Source organism: Chionomys nivalis, chromosome X, assembly GCF_950005125.1.
Source record: "Chionomys nivalis chromosome X, mChiNiv1.1, whole genome shotgun sequence".
In the NCBI taxonomy this organism is placed as follows: Eukaryota; Metazoa; Chordata; class Mammalia; order Rodentia; family Cricetidae; genus Chionomys; species Chionomys nivalis.
The window spans coordinates 100767195-100788734 of record NC_080112.1 but is presented as its reverse complement, the minus strand read 5'-3'; the positions used below and the strand labels follow the sequence as shown (position 1 = coordinate 100788734).

At 40.3% G+C, this 21540-nt stretch overlaps 1 protein-coding gene across 3 annotated transcripts in view; it reads right to left on the bottom strand.

The window, feature by feature from the left end:
- Positions 1-21540, bottom strand: part of Sytl4 (synaptotagmin like 4) — an 86496-nt gene that overhangs the window by 10833 nt on the left and 54123 nt on the right. For 2 of the 3 annotated variants that reach the window (XM_057759488.1, XM_057759490.1), the window contains exons 2-13: positions 16634-16821; positions 15903-16118; positions 15658-15767; positions 15304-15406; positions 6146-6247; positions 5625-5700; positions 5156-5246; positions 4937-5040; positions 4157-4249; positions 2990-3168; positions 2636-2738; positions 1484-1645 (exon numbers count right to left, since the gene is read on the bottom strand). In XM_057759488.1, the coding sequence (XP_057615471.1) occupies positions 1484-1645; positions 2636-2738; positions 2990-3168; positions 4157-4249; positions 4937-5040; positions 5156-5246; positions 5625-5700; positions 6146-6247; positions 15304-15406; positions 15658-15767; positions 15903-16118; positions 16634-16743 (1449 nt within the window). In that variant the 5' untranslated portion in view covers positions 16744-16821. Of the gene's footprint in view, positions 1-1483; positions 1646-2635; positions 2739-2989; positions 3169-4156; positions 4250-4936; positions 5041-5155; positions 5247-5624; positions 5701-6145; positions 6248-15303; positions 15407-15657; positions 15768-15902; positions 16119-16633; positions 16822-18153; positions 18212-21540 lie in introns of all 3 variants that reach the window. The other variant, XM_057759489.1, reaches the window with a different exon arrangement.

The following is a 21540-nucleotide window of genomic DNA, read 5'->3' as shown; positions in this document are numbered from 1 at the left end:
AGAGCGGGGATGGGGCATGGCTCAGTGGTATAGCCCTTGTTTAGCATATGGGAAGCTCTTGGTTTGACCACCAGTCCTGAAAACAAGATATGACAGCATAGTTTCTAAAAGTAAACAATGTAAGTACTCACTGGTGGGGGATTGGTAAATAAGTTTATAATACAGAACTGTGGGAGAATATTATGTAGCAAGTAAAATGAGATAGATCTGTAAGTAATGGCATAGAGGAATGCCTATAATAAATTGTTAAAATCAAGAATATATATATTTATATACATATATATGAACAATAGGGCATATGAATTTACTTGGGTCAAAAAAGAATACAGTATGTATGCACATGTATAAATGGATAGACAGATGAGATAGGTAGATAGATAGATAGATAGATAGATAGATAGATGCTATCTATGCTGCTTAATACAAAAATTCTAGAAGGATACTTAAATACTTGTTGAATGGCTATTTCCAAGTAATGAAATTGACTTTGTTTTTATATATGATTTGTTGTTTAAATTTGTAACTATGCATATATAGATCATTTTATATTTAATATCCTTAATAGGGTAAAAATTCAAAGGTTTAAAATAAAACTAAAAGACAATAATAAAATGGAACAGATAAAAGTAAATCTCTTACACATGAGGCTCACATCAGGCAGCCCCATTCTGTTTCTAGAACATCCTTCCACAGATATTTTATGTACTGTTCATTGTTTCAAACATTCAAAATACTATTCTAACTTTCAAAGAGCTTTGTCTTCAGTTCATTGTAATAACTAGGAAGTCGCCGCCAAAGTTCTCTGATGTAGTCATTTTGTCACAACCAGAATGGCAGTAAGCTATGGAATGGCCATTATGTGTTACATACTAAAGATCGCCCTGCATTCAGTCCTGCAGCAGGGAGTAGCCCTGTTGTACCATTCAGTAGAAAACTAAACTGTGGCTCGCAGAAGGTAGGCGGATTCTCGAAGTCCCCAGTAAGTTACAGAAGCAAGCTTCTAATCCTGATCTGCATTAAACTGCCAACCACTATGATGCCATCTTACTACACTAACATCTGAGGGGCTCCTCTAAAGGAAAATTCCCCTGGCCTGCACACATAACCAAGAGGACAGTCATTGCAGATCCGCCAACTCTCTTGCCTCTCACTTCTAAAGCAGGATGTTTAGTTTGGAAAGGGGTGCAGATTAGGATACACTCCAAGGGTTAGACTTGAGACGGGGGTGCAAGTTAGGATGTCAGGACACATTCAGGCTCTGAAAGGTTAGCAGGAAAAACTTGGCACACAGTAGCTTCTTGCTTTGCCTGCAACTGACATGCAACAGCCTCCGAAATTGCTGCCAAACTCAGAAAGGCCAGCAGGGTGTGGTAGAACTCTACAGAAAACTACATGCAAAGCTACTTCCAACACAGACCAGCAGAGGGCGCTGCAGACAATCCACCGCGGAACAGAGCAGGGAAAGACCTTTGAGGCAGACTACCTTTCCATGTAAAGGGAGGCAATGATCCAGTTTCTTATCCAGCTTCCAGGAGTCCATGTGGACCTCCGCCTCTCCAAGGAAAGTGTTTCTGCCAAAACGACCGTGATGCCAAACGGAAAACTGCAAAGTCCTCTGGGCCAGAAGAGATTCTGAAATCTCATACTGCGAAGGGAAAGAAGCAGCCCACAGTGGTCAGTTAGGAGTAGCTCCTCAAAAACAAATTCTTCCAAACCCTAAGCAAACTGTCCCCACAGTCTGTCAAATAGTTTTAGTTCCTTGGCACTTTGAATTACTCTGCTCAAAGCTTCAACTAACCTCTTTCACTAACCCTAACACAATCCATAGAAAACCAGGGTAATTAAGTTTGTCCTGGAGTGGCTGAAAGGACACAAGACTATCCACAACCAAGTTCCAAGGGGATCTTTCATCCCCAATTACTTCTAATTTTTTATTACATTTTATTTGTGCATGTGTGTGTGTGCACATGCATGCAGGTACATGAATATCATGTTATATGTGTGGGGACGAGCATGCCATAGCATGAGCGCAGAGACCAGAGGACAGTCTGCAGGAGTCAGAGGTCTCTTTCTACCACGTGGATCTGAAGAACCAAACTCAGGTTGTCAGACTTTACCTGCTAAGTCATCCTGCTGGCCCTCAAACAACTTCGTTTTTAAAAGATTCTACTTATTTTGTTTAAAGTGACTGTGTGCCTGCGTATATTTATGGGCAATGCACACATGCAGATGGTCACCACGGCCAGATTATGACATTAGATCACCTGGAACTGGAATTATAGACAGTTGTGAGCCACTGTGTGGGTGCTGGGAATTGAATTCAGATTCTCTGCAAGAGCAGCAAGAGCTCTGAGCTGCTAGATCATCTCTCTAGAGCCTCAAATAAAATTTTAAAATGAGCTATGTGGTCATGTGAATTTCCAACTTCACAACAATCCAAGGAAGCCAAGTTTACCTGTGCTCTCTTCCAAGGGTCAGGATATGAGCAGATGCCCATGGTCACCCACTCACAATGTAGAGGCATGACTGTATCACAATGTAGAGGCATGACTGTATCACAATGTAGAGGCATGACTGTATCACAAAGGCACAGAAGCAAAATAAAACCTTCTCCCCTCTAGGCTCAGAAACATACCCTAAAGGTCTCATCATATAGTGGATTGATGGTGTCCCGCTTGATGCTGGTCTTTCTTTTCCCTTGGCGGGACTTGTCAGGCAGAAGATAAGTCTTCACATATCTAGAAACCAAAGACAACGCTAAATTATTTGCTAGCCTTTCTCCAGTCCCTTCTTTACTTCCCTGCTCAGCATATAATAAAATACTCTGTTAACATCTTCAGTCTTGCTTTTTCCAAGTCCTGTGCCCTTTATTATATCACACTCACTATTCTACTCCCAGAGAGATGACAACATGGATCAAGAATCCCCAGACAGCTTCCAAGGTCTAGCTTCCCTGTCAAAGTGTTACTCAGGAGCCAGAAGCACTCACGGGTTAGAACGCTTCTTGGCTTCATCAGCGTAGGCCAGCTGGTGGCATTCCTTCACATGGATGACCAGAGTCTGTGTTTTCTGCTCAAACTTGAGAGAAAAGACGATCTTGCCAGTCACAGAGACGTTCCCAAAGTCACCAGCCTCACTATAGATGCTCATCATGCTGCCAATGGTACTCTGCAGGGAAAGCAATAACAAACGTCTAAGGAAGACGAACTCCACATTCCCAATCAAGCCCATCGTACCCCGTGCTAAAGCCAAAAGTCTCAGGAGAGCCTGTGAGGAGCCAGCACTGCCAACAGCCCTTTGTCCTGAGGGCAAGTCAGTGCCAATAGCACATCCCAAATTGTCCGGGTGCACACACAGACTCTTACTGTCCCTTTCCCTTCATCTGTAGAATGGTGAAAAGCAGCAGGAAGATAAGGCACACCTAAGCGCATCTGTGGTGTGTGTTATGCACACTGCAACATTGGCTGGAAGGTGTTAGTTAATGCTTTAAAATGGGGCCATAGTTATCTACCTTCTATCTAGTGATATCTACGGAGGAAAGGGATTGGGCCAGAACTGAGAACAGCAGGAGAGCCACCACTCCTCACTGGTAGCAGTCAGGTATATGAAGTGAGCTCTATATTTTCTTCCAGTGTGAATGTGAAAATCTGTTCACCTAAATAGCAATCTTTGTACTTATGACAGACGTAGGCCCTGATTAGCAAATGTCCCCAAAATGTCCATGAGGCTGTTTCATATTGAGCTTTATCCACACCTTGATGCCAGTCTGGCAAAGGTCTTTCTCCTGACACCTGCTCGCCTTCAGTGTGAGAATTGGGGGCAGCTTAAGATGAAGGAGTCTGGTCTTGTTTACTGCATGGCCTGGTTATCCTTTCAGAGGAGCTAAAGTTACTTTTCACAAAGCTGTGATGGAAGAATAGCCGGAGCCTTCATTCCCTCTGGAGAACCTCCAGCTGGGAGGTTCAGGCAGTCACCTAGAAGTTACACTGAGCACCTAAGCTCTAAAGTGAGGACAGGAACAAAGAAATGCACGCCCCTTACCTAGGAAGGGGGATTAGGGTGATTGCCCCAGGTCCCCAGCCTGCTCTAGGGAGGCTGGCTCTTCCTTCCTTCCCAGTACCCAATGTGCCTATCAACACAAACCCATAGAACATACCATGGAGGAGCCACTCTGCATGCTGCCTCTGGCCAGTTTCTGTCGATGCAACTTCACCAAATGGTCAATGTCCTCTTCTTCCTCCTCTTCTTCCTAAAACAACAGAGACTTGAGAGTTAATAAAAGGAAGCCTCAAAACCCAATGTCTTTCCTTCAATAAGGACCAAAATTGGTTGCAACAGCTCTGAGTTGTCAGGTGAATATATGTGCACATGTCCTTATTTTTAATATATCTTCATATCTCAAAAGAATATAGGTTTTTAATAGTTTTATGTCTCCCATTTGAATACCCCATCTAGCCTTCTCTTTGTATGCTTTTAATTTTAGTAGTAGTAGTAGTATTGTATATATTCCATTATGATGATAATGATGTGTGTGTGTGTGTGTATTCAGCCATACGTGTACTATGGCACACATGTGGTAGTCTAAAGACAACTTTAGAAAGTCAGTTTTCTCCTTCCACGTGAATATGGGCTCCGGAGATCAAACTCAGTATGCTGGGCTTTCCCAGCAAGTGCTCTTGTCCTGAGTCACCTCACTGGTCTTCTCTTGCTATTTTAGTCACAGTAGCCAACTATATACCCAACAATGTAGTCAACAGTAAGTGACAACAAAGACAGTTCTTCAAATCAACGAATGGCACTTCTTCAGAAATTGGGGAAAATAAGGATCATTGCACCTTTCCTAAATAATTAAGCAATTTGGACTCTAATTTAAATTAAGCCAACTCTAAATTTAAAATTTTAATAGTGTGGCCGAGGGAAACATAAAAGTGCTTACCATATCTGCACTGAGGCGTGGTACGGATTTGCTCCTGTCTCCCAAGATGCCACTTTCCTGTGCCACATCTTCTGGCCGAAGGTCTATTACAGACTTAGTGTATTCTGCATGGAAAACCAAAAATTTAGCTCAAAAGAAACCTGCTGTACTCCATACCAAGAGACATCAAAAGCCCTCAGAACATGAATGAGCCCCGTGTAGCCATGAAGGGGAGGCTACCTGAAGGCCTCAGGATTTTTCTGGTGTTCTTCTTGAATATCATGTCACCCTCGTCAACACAGACTGCATTTTGGCTCCCTGGCTGAATTTCCTAAAAGGGAACAAGGGCAAGGGCATGGGAAAAGACCAGCAGGTAGACCAAAGAAGCGAGTAAAGGGTACTCACAAACAGCTTATGGGCCAGATCGGAACCCAACTATAACAAACTTAAAGGAAAGATGTCCGCGCACATTTTAGCCAAGACCTTTGAAATGTTTCCAAACGAATCTAAGTAAAATTTTAGCTGAATCCCTGATTTAAATTCTGACTTGAGATAAGAAGACAGTAGGGGAGGGAGGGAGGGAGAGAGGGAGGGAGGGAGGGAGGGAGGGAGGGAGGGAGGGAGGGAGGGAGGGAGGGAGAGAGGGAGGGAGGGAGAGAGGGAGGGAGAGAGGAGGAAAAGAAGTAAAACCAATAGCCTTGCAGTTTACCTTTTCAACTTGAGATTTGGGAGCAGACATCTTCTTCCATTCTGGGAAGAGTCCAGATTTATCCAGAGAATCTCTCCTAGAAATATCAGAAGTTAGAAGTAAGTCAGTTCTTCCCCGTCCTCTTCTAGCCAGGCCCCAAAGCACTAGCAAAGAAGGAGAGGCACTACCAGACCATAGCAACCAAACTGAGAAGTCACGTTTCACTGCCAAGTCAGCTGGAAGGAGTGCGGACAATCAGGCAAGCAACCATGCCCCCACACAGGTGCACACTCTCCCTTTCCTATGGGAGAGGGGCAGAATCCTCCAGAGTGCAGCATCCCAGGGAAGTTAGCTCACTCCAGGAAGCTGTGCTCAGAGCCAGGTCAGCAGGAGTATTAAAGGGAGACTCCTGCTGAGGTCGCAGCAAAGAGCCCTGGGACAGATGCCAGGAACATTCAAGGTAGAAGAAACCTGCATCCTGCTGCTAGAGAAGAAAATGAAAGCTCAGCATGGTCAGAGGTGAGAGAGGCAGGAAACCCCACCTGGAGGTGCTATCGGAGTCAGCTGTGTAGCTATCCAGACTTTCGCTCTCAGCCTCCAGCGCGCTCTTTCCACTCCTCAGCTTTGGCACTTCGAATGGCACACTAGAATGAAAACCACGACCTGGTGTTTACTCTAGAATAAAAACCACGATCTGGTGTTTACACTAGAATGAAAACCAAGATCCGGTGTTTATATTCGAACAAAACCCAAGATCTGGTCTTTTATGGGAAGTGAGGTTTCCTGCCTCTGGAAGGTATCTTTCCCTCTGGTCCATTGTAGTAACCTGAATGATTTTTTAAAACATAAATGGGAGTCAGATTTACAATGCTGGGACTCACACTTAGGGCCTCACATGCCCTAAGCAAATATTCTCCCACTAAGCTGCATCCCCAACCATGGGAGGAGACGGCAAACACTTAAGTCATTTCCCCTTTCTGTGGAAACTGTGTTTAACCCCCTTAGCCTAACAGGAAATTTCTAATGACCTGCTGCTTCTAAGGTCTCCAGTTTCATCTCTCACCCTTCACTCTTCACACTCTACATACCAGAAGACTACGATCTACTTTCTAAGTACCCCAAACTTGTTGTTCTTTCTATGCAGACCAGGCTATCCTTGAACTCACAGAGATACACCTGTCTTTGCCTCCAGATTGCTAGAATTACAGGCCTGCAACATCATACCTCGTGGTAACATTATACTCTATTCCCCTGATTTCTTTATAATTCATTCATTCATTCATTCATTTTATGTGTATTAATGCTTTGCCTGCGTGGATGTCTGTGTGCCATGTGCATGCCTGGTGCCCATAGAGGGCAGTAATAGGGCACAGGATCATGTGAAGCCACAGTTACAAACGGTTGTGAATCACCAAATGGGTGCTGGGACCCAAACCCAGGTCTTCTGCAAGAGGAACAAGTGTTCTCAACAGCTGAGCCATTTCCCTGGCCTCACGTAGCATTGTTCTTAGTACTCAAAAGGTAGGAACAGTCCAAGTGCTCATCTATAGACGAAGGAACAACCAAAATATTGTATAGCAATACAAAGGAATAGTGTTTAACTAAAAATGAGCAAAAAACTCTAGTATATATAGCGACATGGATGAATGTTGAAACTTTTGTGCTAACTGAACAAACCAATCAGAATGCCACAGTTGGTGTGATTCAATTCAGAGGATAAGCCCAAAGTATGCAAATACAGAGAGGTAGACCACAGAGAAAAGGATGGAAGAACTAGCAGGGACTAGTTAACATACGAGGTTCCATTTTGGAATCATAGGGATGTTCCGACACTCAATAGCTGTGCTGGTTGTGCAACAACCTAAATTTCTAACACTCATAACTCGAACTTTACAAAATTGAAAATTATGGTTTAATGTTACATAAATTTTAACCTCAATTTGTAAACAACAACAAAAAAGAAGCAATAAAATTATAACATCAATGCTGACATCCTCCACTCTCTCCAAATAAATTATAGTCTCGACAGGGGTCAACAAAGTCTTTCACAACTGGATTCCCATCCATTCCTGTGCACATTTCCATGTACCGACACCCCCCAACTCAACTCCAGATTACATATGTGGCAAACTCTTTCTGTGTTCTTTAGACCTGCTTAGTTTTCTGTCTACAATGCACCTACTCACCAAATACACTCCATGTTTGCCCCTGCATTTTTTCAAATGTCTCCTTATTATTGGAACTTGCCCTACTATCCTGAGGAAAACAGCACATATACCCACGTGCTCCTGGCACTCCATATCCCTTCACTCTGGATGATGGTCACCCTCAAATTTGTCGACATCTGACAGACTATACATTTGATTATTTGCGTTGTGTGCTCCCTACTCCCAAATCTACAATCTACAAACAAGGGGCTTTTTTGTACACACTATAGCATCCCAGTGCACAAAACCACATCTGGCACACTGTAAGCTTTCACATACATTTAGCAAAGAAATGAACAGAAACAAGGTAACCAAATCTATATTATCCCAACGTCTCTGCCAGTGAATAAACTTTCCAACTTGTCAGGTGATGTTTGAGCTAGGTCTGTGCAAACAAACAGAAGGAGCTGAGTTGAAATCTTCACATATACAGGTGAGAGAGAGGTCATTCTCAACAACTATACCAGCTTTATCAAACGAGACAGAGCAAGGAGCTTGGTTTTCTTTTTCCTCAAAAATCATTCCTTTGTCGGCTTCACTGCGAAGTGAAAAGGAACTTCAAACAATCATTCCTCTAGAGGCACTATTCAACAATGGTCCATGGATTGTTTGGTCCTTGTATTTCTTTTCTTTTCTCATTTTCTTCCCTAAAGATGAATATGTTCTGATCCTGAGCTGATGTAAACAACCGTAGGGCAAAAAAGCAATTATTTGACATCTGTGCAGTAAAAATAAACCCAGAGAGAGGAGTTCTGGTCTTTATCTGTATGATCTCAGGTAAGTCATTTATCCTGCTTTCTTTTCTATAAAAATAAAAGGGTTGAATTCAATTATCTCGGAGGCTCCATAATTTTATGTAAAAATCACTTATGCTCAATCTGTTTTCATGTTTATAATAAATAAGCGGCTTCTCAATTCAATGAGACAGGAGGTCGTAGACAGCCAGAAGCAGTAGATTTCAGAAATTACATTCTGAGCAGTGATGTCAGATGCGTTAATCAAGTTCAGCAAACCCAAGCCATTTTTAACCTTAACTACAAAGAAATAAGGGGCCTCATCACCTGGAACAGATGACTCATGCCCCCAAGGCTCTCTGATAAAATCACGGTACATATATACAGTCCAACAGCACACGAGCATAGAAACTAATGAGGAGCTCTGGTGTTGGAGAAGTGCCTGGGTTGCAGTTTTCTGCTGTTTTTAACTAATCGACACAAATAAGCTGTACGTGCTTAATTACGCACACTGATGATTTCTGGCAGGAGACACGCACGTCAAGAGCTACTGCTACAGCTTAGTTAAGGAACATATTAATCACTCTGCAAAGTGTCTCCATGCCCCTTAGCAATCCGGCCCTCCCCCTTCCAGACCCTGGTTCCAGGCAAATGCTGATCTAGTTCTTTTGCTCAAAATTAGTTTGTATTTTCTGAAATTTATATAACAGAATCAAAAAGACTCAGAGGAAGTACTCTCTTTTGTTTTGTTCTGTTTTTGTTTGTTTTGGGGTATCCTCTCACTAGGTAACTCTAGCTGGTCTGGAATTTGCTATGTAGACCAGGCCAGCCTTCAACTCAGCGATCCACCTGCCTCTGCCCTGTCTTCTAACTGCTGGGACCAAAGGTTTGCGCTGCCACACTCAGCATATAGGTAATGTTTTTGTTTAGTGTTTTTGACTCAACATATGTATTTTGGGATCCATTCACGATACTGCATGCATCAATTGTTCACGTCTTTCATTACCAGATTAGTACTCTGTGGCATAAACAAACCAGTTTATCACTCGCCTGTTGGTGGACACTTGAATTGTTTCCCGGTTTTAGCTATCACGAATGAAGCTATTGTATTCTATTGTATACATAATAGGCCCTAAAGACACCACCAGAAAATGTTTAAAACTGATGAATGCCTTCAACAAAGTGGCAAGGCATAAAATTAATACACAAAAGTCACTAGTCTTTCTATACACAAATGACAAACAAACTGGAAAAGAAAACAGTTCCAGTCATAATAGCCTAAAAATACACTGGAATAAACCTAAGTAAGGGTGTGAAACACTTCTACAATAAAAACCTTAAGCACCAAAGAAATGAATTGGGGACTATAGTAGAAAATGGAAAGATCTCCCAGGTTCATTGATTGAAAAAAATCAATATGGGAAAATGGCTATTTTACTAAAAGCAATTTACAGATTCAAACAATCCCTACCAAATTTCCAGTGACAATCTTTACAGAAATAGAAAAAAATCTTAAAACTCATAAAAAAGCATAAGAGACCCCAGTAGCCAATCATGAACAAAAAGAATACTGCTGAAGATATCACCATCCCTGACTTCAAGTTTTACTATAGAGCCACAGTAATAAAAACAACATGGCACTGTCACAAAGACAGACTCAGAAATCAATGGACAAGGCCATACAACTACTTCATTCCTGCTGATAAGCTTTTATGGTCCTGGAAGGAGCTATGTAGACCACTGGGAAGTAAAAATCACATCATTGGTATCCATGAAGCCAACCCTACATGCTACAATACTGACCTGCCAGGCAAAAGCACCCACGGGTGCAACAGTGGCATAAAGTTTATGGGGATAACTAACTGCTCCAAAGAAAGAATTTAGACCTGTTGCTGACAACCTGATCAAAAGCCCATGGCTCAGGAGGTTGGAAAGCCTATAACTATATTAGTAAATGGCATGTTGTCCAACTGCTTTCTAAGTATTTATACTCACACCCATAAACAGCGCTGCCCTCAACTTTGACCAAATAAGTTTCTCTCTTCAGTGGTCAGCAGTTAACACAGAGTTATGACGCATCAAAGTACTGCGCCTAAGTGTCTACTAAGTGATTATCCCTGTATACAACATCTACACCAACCATCCTCCCATCTCTTCCTCTCCCACCCTCCACCTCCGCCAAGGCTCAGGAAACATCACAGAAGGGTAAAGAGAATGTGAAGGCCAGGGGCTGAGGAACAGTACTGTCAGATGCTGTGTTGGGTGCATGACATGGCCAGCGTGCCACCCACAAAACTCTAGTTGTCTGTGCATGATAAAGTCTCAAAAAAGAGAAAAGGAGATAAAAAGGAAGCAGAGAAGTAGTTTACTAGAGTAAGATCATGTAACATATCAAATGTGCATCATTACTATTAATATGCCATCTTTTGGTTTTATATACTATATGTATAGTTGCTAAATTTGCTTTCATTCTTGCTCTCCAGACTTTTATAAATGTAAAATAATTTAATTAGTTCTGTGATGAAATATCTAAAATATATGTGTGTGGTATGCATGGCTGTATAAGTGTTTACATAGATGTAGGCATGTGTGTGTGCATGTGTGTGTGTCCAAGATTGACATTGGGTGTCCTCCTTGATCTCTTTCCTCCTCATATATGGAGGGGCAGGCTTTCTGGCTGACATAGTGAACCATCATCTTGCTGTGTGATTCTTTGCCAAAGCTTCCCCAACTGCTACACCAAAGCAACTACTAAGGGGGCGGGGGATCTACACTCTAGTGCTCACATTAGAGTGGCAAGCACTTACCAACCAAGCCATCTCTCCAGGCCATACGTTGAAATGGTTTTTCTTTAAATTCCAGGGCTGGGAATATAATTTACTATTGTATTATTTAGCTAGCATGTGTGAGGCCCTAAGTTCAATTCCTAGCACTTCCAAATAATAATAATTCCTTACTGTCTTAAAAAATAAATGAAACGTCTATGAATATACATGTACAAGTCTTTGAATGGGCATATGCTTTGACTTCTCTTGAGTTACATATCCATGAATGAAACATTGGAATCACACAGTAGGTGTACAGTGAACTTTTTAAAAGACTCAGCTTTCCCAGAGCAGCTGACAATGGTAAACATTTCTCCACAGAAGGGACTGGGAATTTCAGCTGTTTCACATCCAGCACTCATTATGGTCATACTTTTGAAATGACAGTTTTTCTGGTGGGCATGTGGCATCTCATTGCTATTTTATTTACATTCTTCTAGTGATTAATGATGTTGAACATCATCATTTGACATCTGCATATTATCTTTAATGAAATATCTGTTCAGATCTTTTGCTCCTTTCCATAGGATTGTCTGTATTACTGTTTTTTTAAAGCTCTTTTTCTTTCAATTTTAGACTTAACATGTCCATGATATCATTTTTTAAAAGGAATTAAAATGCAGGTGTTTAACTCACATGGGTGTGTATGGAGATCTTTGGTAGGCCACATGTCAAAGTTATCAATGGCTATTGACAATGATTGGGCAAAGAAAATTAGGTTACTGGAGGACTTAATTATCATGTTTCTGTATGCTTCTTTTCAATCTTTGGTTTTACTATATAGCCCAGAGTGGCCTCAAGCTTGTGGTCCTCCTACTTCAGCCTCATGAGGAGCTGAAAATACAGACATGTGCCACCAGTTCTATACAAGATTTTTTTTAAGAATCATAAAAAGTGTAATAAAATCTTTTCTCATTGGGAAAATTAAAGAAAATCTCCTCACAACACATGCCTAAAAAACACCATCAACAAACAAATGGGGTAAAGTGTAAGTCCACAAATCAAAATTTTAAAAAATCTATAGTTAAGAAAACAAAAGATTTGGGGAGCTGAGGAGATGGATCAGGGATGCTTGCTTTCTAAGCATGAGGACCCGAGTTTCAATCCCTAGATCCCATGTAAAACCCAGGTATTACCATGTGCCTGAACCCACTGTTTTGTGTGGAAGGAGGGCAAGGACCACTGAGACTTGGCATCCAGCCTAACTCCAGGCTTGGTGGAAGACCCTGTTTCAAGGGAATAAGGCAGAGGATGTTAGGGCAGGATACCTGATGTCTTCCTCTGGTCTCCTCAGGTACACACACAGACAGAGATACAGACAGACAGACAGACACACAAACACACACACACACACACCATACAGACAAAAATAAATCAGGAAACAAAAACTTTTTAATGTTCAGGAGATATATATTGATACTACAATCTACTTTTCATCTCTCCTTTGGGGTTACAGAAGAATAGGTACAACAGGGCTGGAGAGATAGGTTAGTGACTAAGAGAAGTGGTTCCTCATCATGAGGGTCCTGGCTCAATTACTAGCATCCACATGGTAGCTTACAACCAGGGGGTCCAATATACTCTGCTGGCCTCTGCAGACACAAGGAACAAATGTGGTACACATTCATACAAGCAGGAAAATTTCCCACACACATAGGAGTAAAACAGTGCTCATCAGAAGAAGGGAGAATAGGAGGGTATTAAGTTATAGTTATATCAGTGTAAGAAGTTTTAGTGTGAAAGCCTCCATTTATGTGACTATATATGACTCTGTGTACTATATCTTTAAAAAAAGAAACAGTTTTGAACATTTTCACCATAAGAGGTGAGAATTACAAAAAGTAGCTTTACTTAACTTGATTTAAGTTACATGATGTATGTTTTTATTAAAATACCACATGCTATTCCATAAGTATATACAATTTTTGTATCAGTTAAAAATCTTAAATCTTGGGTTGGCAATTAGCTCAGTGCTAGATCCCTTGCCTAGCAAGCACAAGCCCCTGAGTTTGGTTCTTAGCTCCAAAATGAAGTTTAAAAATCTTTTTTAAGTGAACAGATGCATGTCCTATTTTCAACTTCAAAATAAAATTTAATAATCTTTTTAAAAATAAAATTAGTTTAAAAGACCAGCTATGTGATATATAATGATATTTCCCTCAAATGGAGAGTGCATATATGGTGGTGGGCTCACAAATTTACATCATACAGCAGTGCCACAGCTATCTTACTTTGCATAAGTAGACGTTGTTCTGTTTGCACAAGCATCAAGCAGCCTTGATAAAGTGCATGAGCTCAAATACAAGATGATAAAACAACAAAAATGATTTAAAAATTGAAAAAATCAAAACTAAAATCTAAACAAGATAATTTAACCAGGCCATTTAATTAAGTCAGAAAATAGAGAAGGGAAGGGGTAAAGGGGAGAAAAATAATGTCCCAAATCCAAATAGCATGGAGGGGAAGAATATGTTAGGGTCTCCACAGTTAATTACTTCCATCTTTCTCTTTTGCTTTTGTATCATACAGTTTTTAAAAATATTATAGAAATAGAGGTTAAATGAAATCCAATATCCTTGAGGTGGTGCCCTTAACAGGAAAAATGTTTAAGGACATGGTACTGAAAAATTCCAACTATGAAGAAAACTACCACCAAGAGTATATCATATATCAGGAAAAAACAGCTCAGAATAATCATCTGTGACTTACACTCTTCAATTACTAATATTCAAGAAAAAATATTTTTTCCAGTAAATTCATTCAATTGATATAATTGATCCACACAAATTCTAATACCCATGCACACATATGTGCACTTGTGTATGTACAAACACAGAGTTACTTAGAGGGGTAAAAATGTCAAGGTGGTCTTCTTCATAGTTAGGTTCAATGGCAGAAGACAACAGAGAAATACCTACAAGAGTCAGAAAGAAAGGAAACATGACTGGAGCCTGTACTGCTCAGCTAAGATGCTATTCAAGTGCAAAGGTAGTTGACAGGTATTCTGAACATGAAAGAACGCAATCAACATCACAAACCCTTCTTAAAGCAATTTCCCAATAATGAAATCTAGACAATCAAGAAATCAAGCCAAAGCAAAGAATTCAGGAGTAGAAGAAGTCACTGTGTGAGGCTTGATTGCAAGCAAACCATCCTTATAAATATGAAACTAAAACTAAACCAGTTTTAAAAGTCTGTTGATTTATGGCTGCATAACAGAAAGAAAATATTACAAAGTCTGGCCAAAAATTAAATAATTTTAATAACAAACAGTGAGAATAGAAGAACAGTTTAGGAGGGTATGGAAGAAAGCTCTCTGGGACTAGAGAGACAAAAGTAGTTCCGCAGTTAAGGATGCTTATTGCCCTGGCAGAGGGCCCAAGTTCAGTTCCCAGCACCTTTGTCAGGCACCTCAAAACTGCCTAGGGGTCCAACTCCAGGGTGTCTAACACCCTCTGGCCTCCGTGCATATACCTGCATACAGACATACACCTTTCTAAGTAAATAAATCTTTGTTAAGAGTTAATAGCTTTCACCGGATGGTGGTGGTGTATGCCTTTAATACCAGCACACGGAGGCAGAGTCAGGCAGATTTCATTGAGTTTGAGGCCAGCCTTCTCTACAGAGAGAGTTCCAGGACAGCCAGGGCTACACTGAGAAACCCTGTCTCACAAAAAAAAAAAACAAAACAAAACAAAACAAAACAAAAAAAAACAGTTAATAGCTTTCTTTTTCACAGCACAGTGCAACATAAGAACAAAGTAAATTTGCCAAAATGTTGATATTTACATAGATCTAATGGGATCACTATTGATTTTTTTCTCCTTTGATTTTATCTGTACTTTCCAAGTTCCCTCTGATAATGCCTATTATTATTTTAGAAAATGAAGTAAAAATAATAGAAGAATTGAGCAATACTAATTCCTTGGCCTACCTGTGTTCCTTGTGTTGTTCCTGAATGATCTTTCTTCCTGGCCAGATATCACCCATCTGTGTCTGCTGAAGGAGGGGCTGTCCCACTGGCTCTCTTTTATTTGCTTCAAAACAAAAGCATGGTAGGTAGTAGTAACCAGGGTAAAGAAGGAAACGACCTTCAAAGCATCTCCCCTAAAACACACACTTGCTGACACTAAGGGACATATTTTTTTATATTCCCACAACCTGGCTATATCCCCCCTCCCCCCGGAGTGAAATCACCACTGGCCAGACTACAGCTGGATTCCACAGAAGCCGAGCTATCCCTGAGGCTAAGGCCCTGAAGGGAACAGCCTGTAGGCCCCCTCAATACCTGCAGGCTTCCTGCGCAGGGACATCCTGATTATCTCGCTGCCTGTCCGGTATGCAAAGCGGTTTACTTTCTGATCATAAAACCAATCACCAGTTGCTTTCTTCAGCTCTCTGGGAGAAAAGAAAAGAACAAGTCAGATGTATAAACAATGACTCTTGTCATTCAACTAACACACTTGACCAGAAAAAGTCACACTACAGCCTGACCCATCCCCCTTCCTTACTAGACTGCTGAGTGACACTCACATTTCCTTGGCGCACACCTTGCACCTCCAGGAGCCATTACTTTCCAGAACGCGACAGTCTCGACACACTAAATGATTACAACCCACACAAGTGTTGCTCTTGGGAACCAAACGGCCCAGGCTCTCCTGGCACCGGGCACAGGTCCGATCACTGTAGTGCTGACTGCCCCTTTTGGCACCTTTCCGTTTTATCTCCAGTAGCTCATTCTTCAGTCGCCTGCCAAGACCCAAAAGGAGAAGCACGAGTGGGTTTAGGATTTTAACAAACTAAGGTAATGACAGTAACTCTACTGTGTTGTGTAAAAAGAAAAACTTGGGCTGGGCGGTGGTGGCACGTGCCTTTAATTCCAGCCTCAGGAGGCAGAGGCAGGTGGAGCTCTGTGAGTTCAAGGCCAGCCTGGTCTAGTAGAGAGTTCTAGCACGGGCTCCAAAGCTACAGGGTCGAAGGGGGGAGGGGAGAGGCAGGGGAACAGAGAAAAACGTAGAGCTCAATAAAAATCAATAAAATAAATGTGAGTATCCATTCTGAAAGCAAGAGCTGTGCCTGTGTTGTAGACAGCCTTCCTCTCTGAAAAATAATAATAAAAAAGAACAAATGAGGAGCCCAGCTTGGTCCACTGAGCTGTAACAAAATCATATATGTAATTCCGACAGTGAGTCAAGAAACAATGGAAAAGCTTGGGTATCCTTGGTTGGAAGCCTGGAAGTACATACCATTTCTGAGACTCTTACCTAATCCTTTTCTCATCTGCTTTTCTGAGTTCCTCATCTCTCTGCAGAACACTGAGGATCAAATCCCTTTCCATATCAGACAGAAAGGAGAGGTCTAGGATCTCCGACATGATGGATTTGTCTCCGACTCCTTATCTTCTACTCTTCTTTCTTCAAAGCAACCGGGCAAGGAGAGTGACCAGAGTTGTCTGAAATAAAAGAACAATTCATTTCACAGAGATGAAGTCCAGATTAAGTCCAGAATAACTGCACAGCCCTAGGTAGCCTTTTTCTGGGCTCCCTCGTCCTTGAGGCAAGCTAAAGAGAGAAGGTAGAAGAACTTGATCTAGTCACTGTTTCTTCTTTCACACTTGAACCATGCCCTACAGTGACTTCTTTGAGAAATTACTCATGACTCTGGGAAACAGCTGGGTCGTTCAGAATAAGCATTTTAAAAAACATCATAGAACCAGCTGAGTCATTCTTCCTCCACAAAGTACGTCCTTGACATCCAACTTTATTATCCTGTATTCTCAAGTCTCAATTCTATTAACCCAAATAATCAGACAGGGGTCTCTGCATTGAAAGGGACTTCGAGTTCAGGCTCAGTTCTTCATTCTTGACTAGCTCCTGTGTTCCTGGAATTTAGTCAGCTTTCTGATAATTCTTCAAAAGATTCTACCACCCCCGCTACCTCCCAAATAACCCTGCACTTGAGAGCAGCTTCTTCCATTTCGTAAACATTTGTTGAGCACCACTCTATAAAATATTTTGCAAAGCACTGGAGATACAGAGATGACTAAACCATGGTCCCTGCCTTTCAGAAATTTGCACACATGAACACAGTACTTTGTACATGCTATCAAGGTATTGCAAATTAAAACTATGAAAACTTACTTAAGTATCTGATTTTGTCTTACATAGACAGGGGAGCGAGAGATAGAAAGAGACAAAGAAAGAGAACACTAGATATTAACTTCTCACATTCTCTGTGTTGTCTCTCCTGTTGATTGTTCCCTTCCCCTGTAGATGCTTACAAGTTTGTACTTTGATATAATAATAGTTTTATTCTCCTTTTTTGCCTCTGCTTTTGTGATCTTAATCCAAACACTGGCCTATATCATTGGCTTCAGTGTGTGTGTGTGTGTTTACTTCTTTTTATTTATTTATTTATTTATTTATTTATTTATTTATTAAAGATTTCTGCCTCCTCCCCACTACCACCTCCCATTTCCCCCCCTCCCCTAATCAAGTCCCCCTCCCTTGTCAGCCCGAAGAGCAGTCAGGGTTCCCTGCCCTGTGGGAAGTCCAAGGACCACCCACCTCCATCCAGGTCTAGTAAGGTGAGCATCCAAACACAGAGAATGTGAGAAGTTAATATCTAGAGCATATAACAAATTTAAAAGTCAAATAGCAAAAAAGCAGGTAACTGGTTTTTAAAATGGACAAATGATCTGGGACAAATAACTTAAATAAGTATTTCTTGAAGAAAACATACAAAAGGCCCAAAAGAATATGAAACAATGCATAGCATCACTAACCATCAGGATAAAGCAAATCAGAAGTAGAATGCGCTGTCACCTCATCCAAGTAGAATGGCTATTATCAAAGAAACAGAAATAACAAATATCAATAGGAAAAGGAGAGAGGAACCCCAACATTTTTCAGTGAGAAAATAAATTAACAGTCACTATAGAAAATAATGCCATGTTCCCTCTAAAAACATAACTAGCACACAGCCTAGCAAACCTATTTATAATACAGTATATATCCAAAAGAAAGAAGTCATTATATCAAAGAAATAAATGCACTCCAGTGTTTACTGTAGCATCAGCAATAGAGACAAAGACATGAAATCAAGCAAGGTACTCATCAAGGAATAAAAGTAGGTTTAGCTGGAGAGATGGCTCAGAGGTTAAGAGCATTGCCTGCTCTTCCAAAGGTCCTGAGTTCAATTCCCAGCAACCACATGGTGGCTCACAACCATCTCTAATGAGGTTTGGTGCCCTCTTCTGGCCTGCAGGCATACACACAGACAGAATATTGTATCCATAATAAAAAAAAAGTTTTAAAAAAAAAGAGATCCTAAAAGTAGGTTTAAAAAAAAAAAGTGGCACATAAATAATGGAATATTATTGAGTCATGAAAAAGAAAGTTTGACATTTGCACCATGGGTAGATATGGGAGGCATTCAGTTTAATAAAATAAACAAGCAAAAAAAGACAAAAAAAAAGAAAGAGAACACTATTACATGTGAAAGTTTTTACAGAATAAGTAGATTTTGCCTTATTAAAATGAGTGTTTTTAAGGTGTGTGTGTGTGAGAGAGAGAGAGAGAGAGAGAGAGAGAGAGAGAGAGAGAGAGAGAGAACCATGTATATGGAGGTACAAGGGTATACCAGCATACACATGGTATCTCATATCTCATGGAGGTAAAGTTACAGGCAGTTGTGAGCTACTCCACACGGGTGCCGAGAACATAAGCAGAGTCTTCTGGAAGAGTAATATGCATTATTATCCACTGAACCATCTTTCTAGCCCTATGTGTACTTTTGTTGATAAAGGACAATGAAAAGATGAGTTGGAGCCAACCTCTATGCCTCTTAAGTCTTAAGTATTCTTGACAATGAAGACGTTTATAAGTCACTACACACACAGTAGAAATCCATCAAGCCCCTTTGGTAATGTTTTTTACATTAGAACATCATATGATTACAGCTGGATATGTAGCTCAATCCGCAAAGTGTTTTCCTAGTATGCATGAAGCCCTGGATTCAAGGCCCAGCACCTTATCAACAAACTTTGGAGCCTCACACCTGCAACCCCAGCACTCAGGAGGCACAGACGTGAAGATTAGAAGTGCAGGGCATCTTTGTTACATAGCAAGTTTGAGGCCAGCTTAGCATACATGAATAACTGTTTCAAAAAACTAAAGCCAAAATAATTATTAAAAATATAAACAAGTTGAATAATATAAGAAACTTGATTTAAATGGTATATAAAGGTGTATATATCCAAGTAGAGGCATACTTCTCAAACACACTTGGAATATTTACCCCAAGAACTAAACATGTACTAGGTTGTAATATTTGTCTTAGTAAATTAAAAAATGTATTTTTGATACAAGTCACAATCTTTGGCTTCAAGGAAATTAAATTAAAAAGTTAATTTTAAAAAATAATTCTAATCTCAATACTGTCTGAAAATTTACCAGACACTTCTAATTAACTCATAGGTCAAAGAAGAACTCATAATGGACTAAATATGTCTTTAATACCTTAGCAAATAAACCTACCATTTGCCTCACCCACCCCCTCCTCCACCGTGGCTGTTTGCATACTATGGGAAAGAACATTTTCTAGGAATTCAAAAGGGAATGTATGGAATAAAAGGTAATGCTTTCCTGTGCAATTAATTAAATAATACCATTTGGGGGCAAATGATAACATCACATTTTGAAAACCAGTATTAAGACAGTCAATAGAGGCACAAGCACAGTTAAAGTCAGAAAGTCAAACACAAAGTTATAGAAAAAGCTTTGGCCATTCAGACATTCTCAGTTTATGGACATTAGAACTTAGTAATAGTGAAATCAAAGTCTAAGAAAACTTATTACACCACTCCATTTCCATTCAGTCATAAATGTATAGTCAAAAGGGCCAAGCCATGGCTAAGATCGCTTGTCAAACCTTGAGTGCTGGTGGACAATTTGTTCATTCTGTGGAGTCACATAGTGTCAAATTTCATTGAAATAGTATTTTGGTAGGGCCTAGGCCCAGAACAAGGTATTCTAGAATAAGCAGCTTCTTTAGTGAGCAATTTCATGCATTTATTGCTAAAGATGAGGATAATATTCCATGCAAATACCAAAGCAAGGGGAGAAAATGTGAATTTAGCCACCAGAACAGAAAGTTGACCTATGTCTCAATTAATAATAGTTATAGCAGAAAAAATAAGAAATATATAGGAAAGTTGAATAATATGTTTGGTTTAGTGAACATACTTAGAATTCTACATAATCTCTACCCTGGTCCTACAGAGTAAGATATAATATAGTGTGTAAAAATTAATGCTAACTCCAACAAAGCTAGGTTTTAAGAAGAGAAAGAAGGCACTATTTTTCTCTTTTTGTTATTCCTCTATTATATATTCCATCCAGACCACAGATTCCCCTTCCTCCACTCCTCCTAATGCTCCAACTCTTCCCCTCTCCCACAATCCATTCCTCCTTCATTTCCCTTCAGAAAAGAGCAGGCCTCCCTGAGATATCAACTTAACACTGCATAACGATAAGTTACAATAAGTCTAGGCACAGACCCTCACATGAGAGAGCTATCTTAAAGTATCTTAAATTCTAAAGATAGCTTTTAAGATGAAAAAAAAAGAGAATGAATAATGAAACAAGTGGCATCAGACAGTGCTGGATGCAAAGTCGGGCTCTATTTATTAGTTATATGGCCTTTTGACACACCCACGAAAGCCATTCAGATATATGCATCTCCTTACCAGCACTAGGGTTAAAATCAGTATTGATGTTCAAAAAATGAAGTGATACAAATTAGAAAACACTTGCTGCAGGAGAAAGAAAACACAACAGATTTTATTCTGTGTTACATTTGTTGGAGACACCAATACCCTCCCTCTCTCTCAAACATGGATGCTATAATAAATGTGAATATGGTAATATTTGTGACCAAACTAGAAATTTCTACCAGATATGACTTCCTTAAAAGACATTCTTGGATATGCATTCACATGGTCAGAAGATTGGAACAGTACCTGTCATACAGTATGTTTTCAATGACTCAATGATTTCAATGAGTGAGTGTCTTCATTCAGAGATCTATTTCTATTTTTGTGTCTAGATTTAGATCCACAAATTTGAAAAGCAATAACAGAGCCAAGAGAAGGGGAAAAAACAGTTGTTTT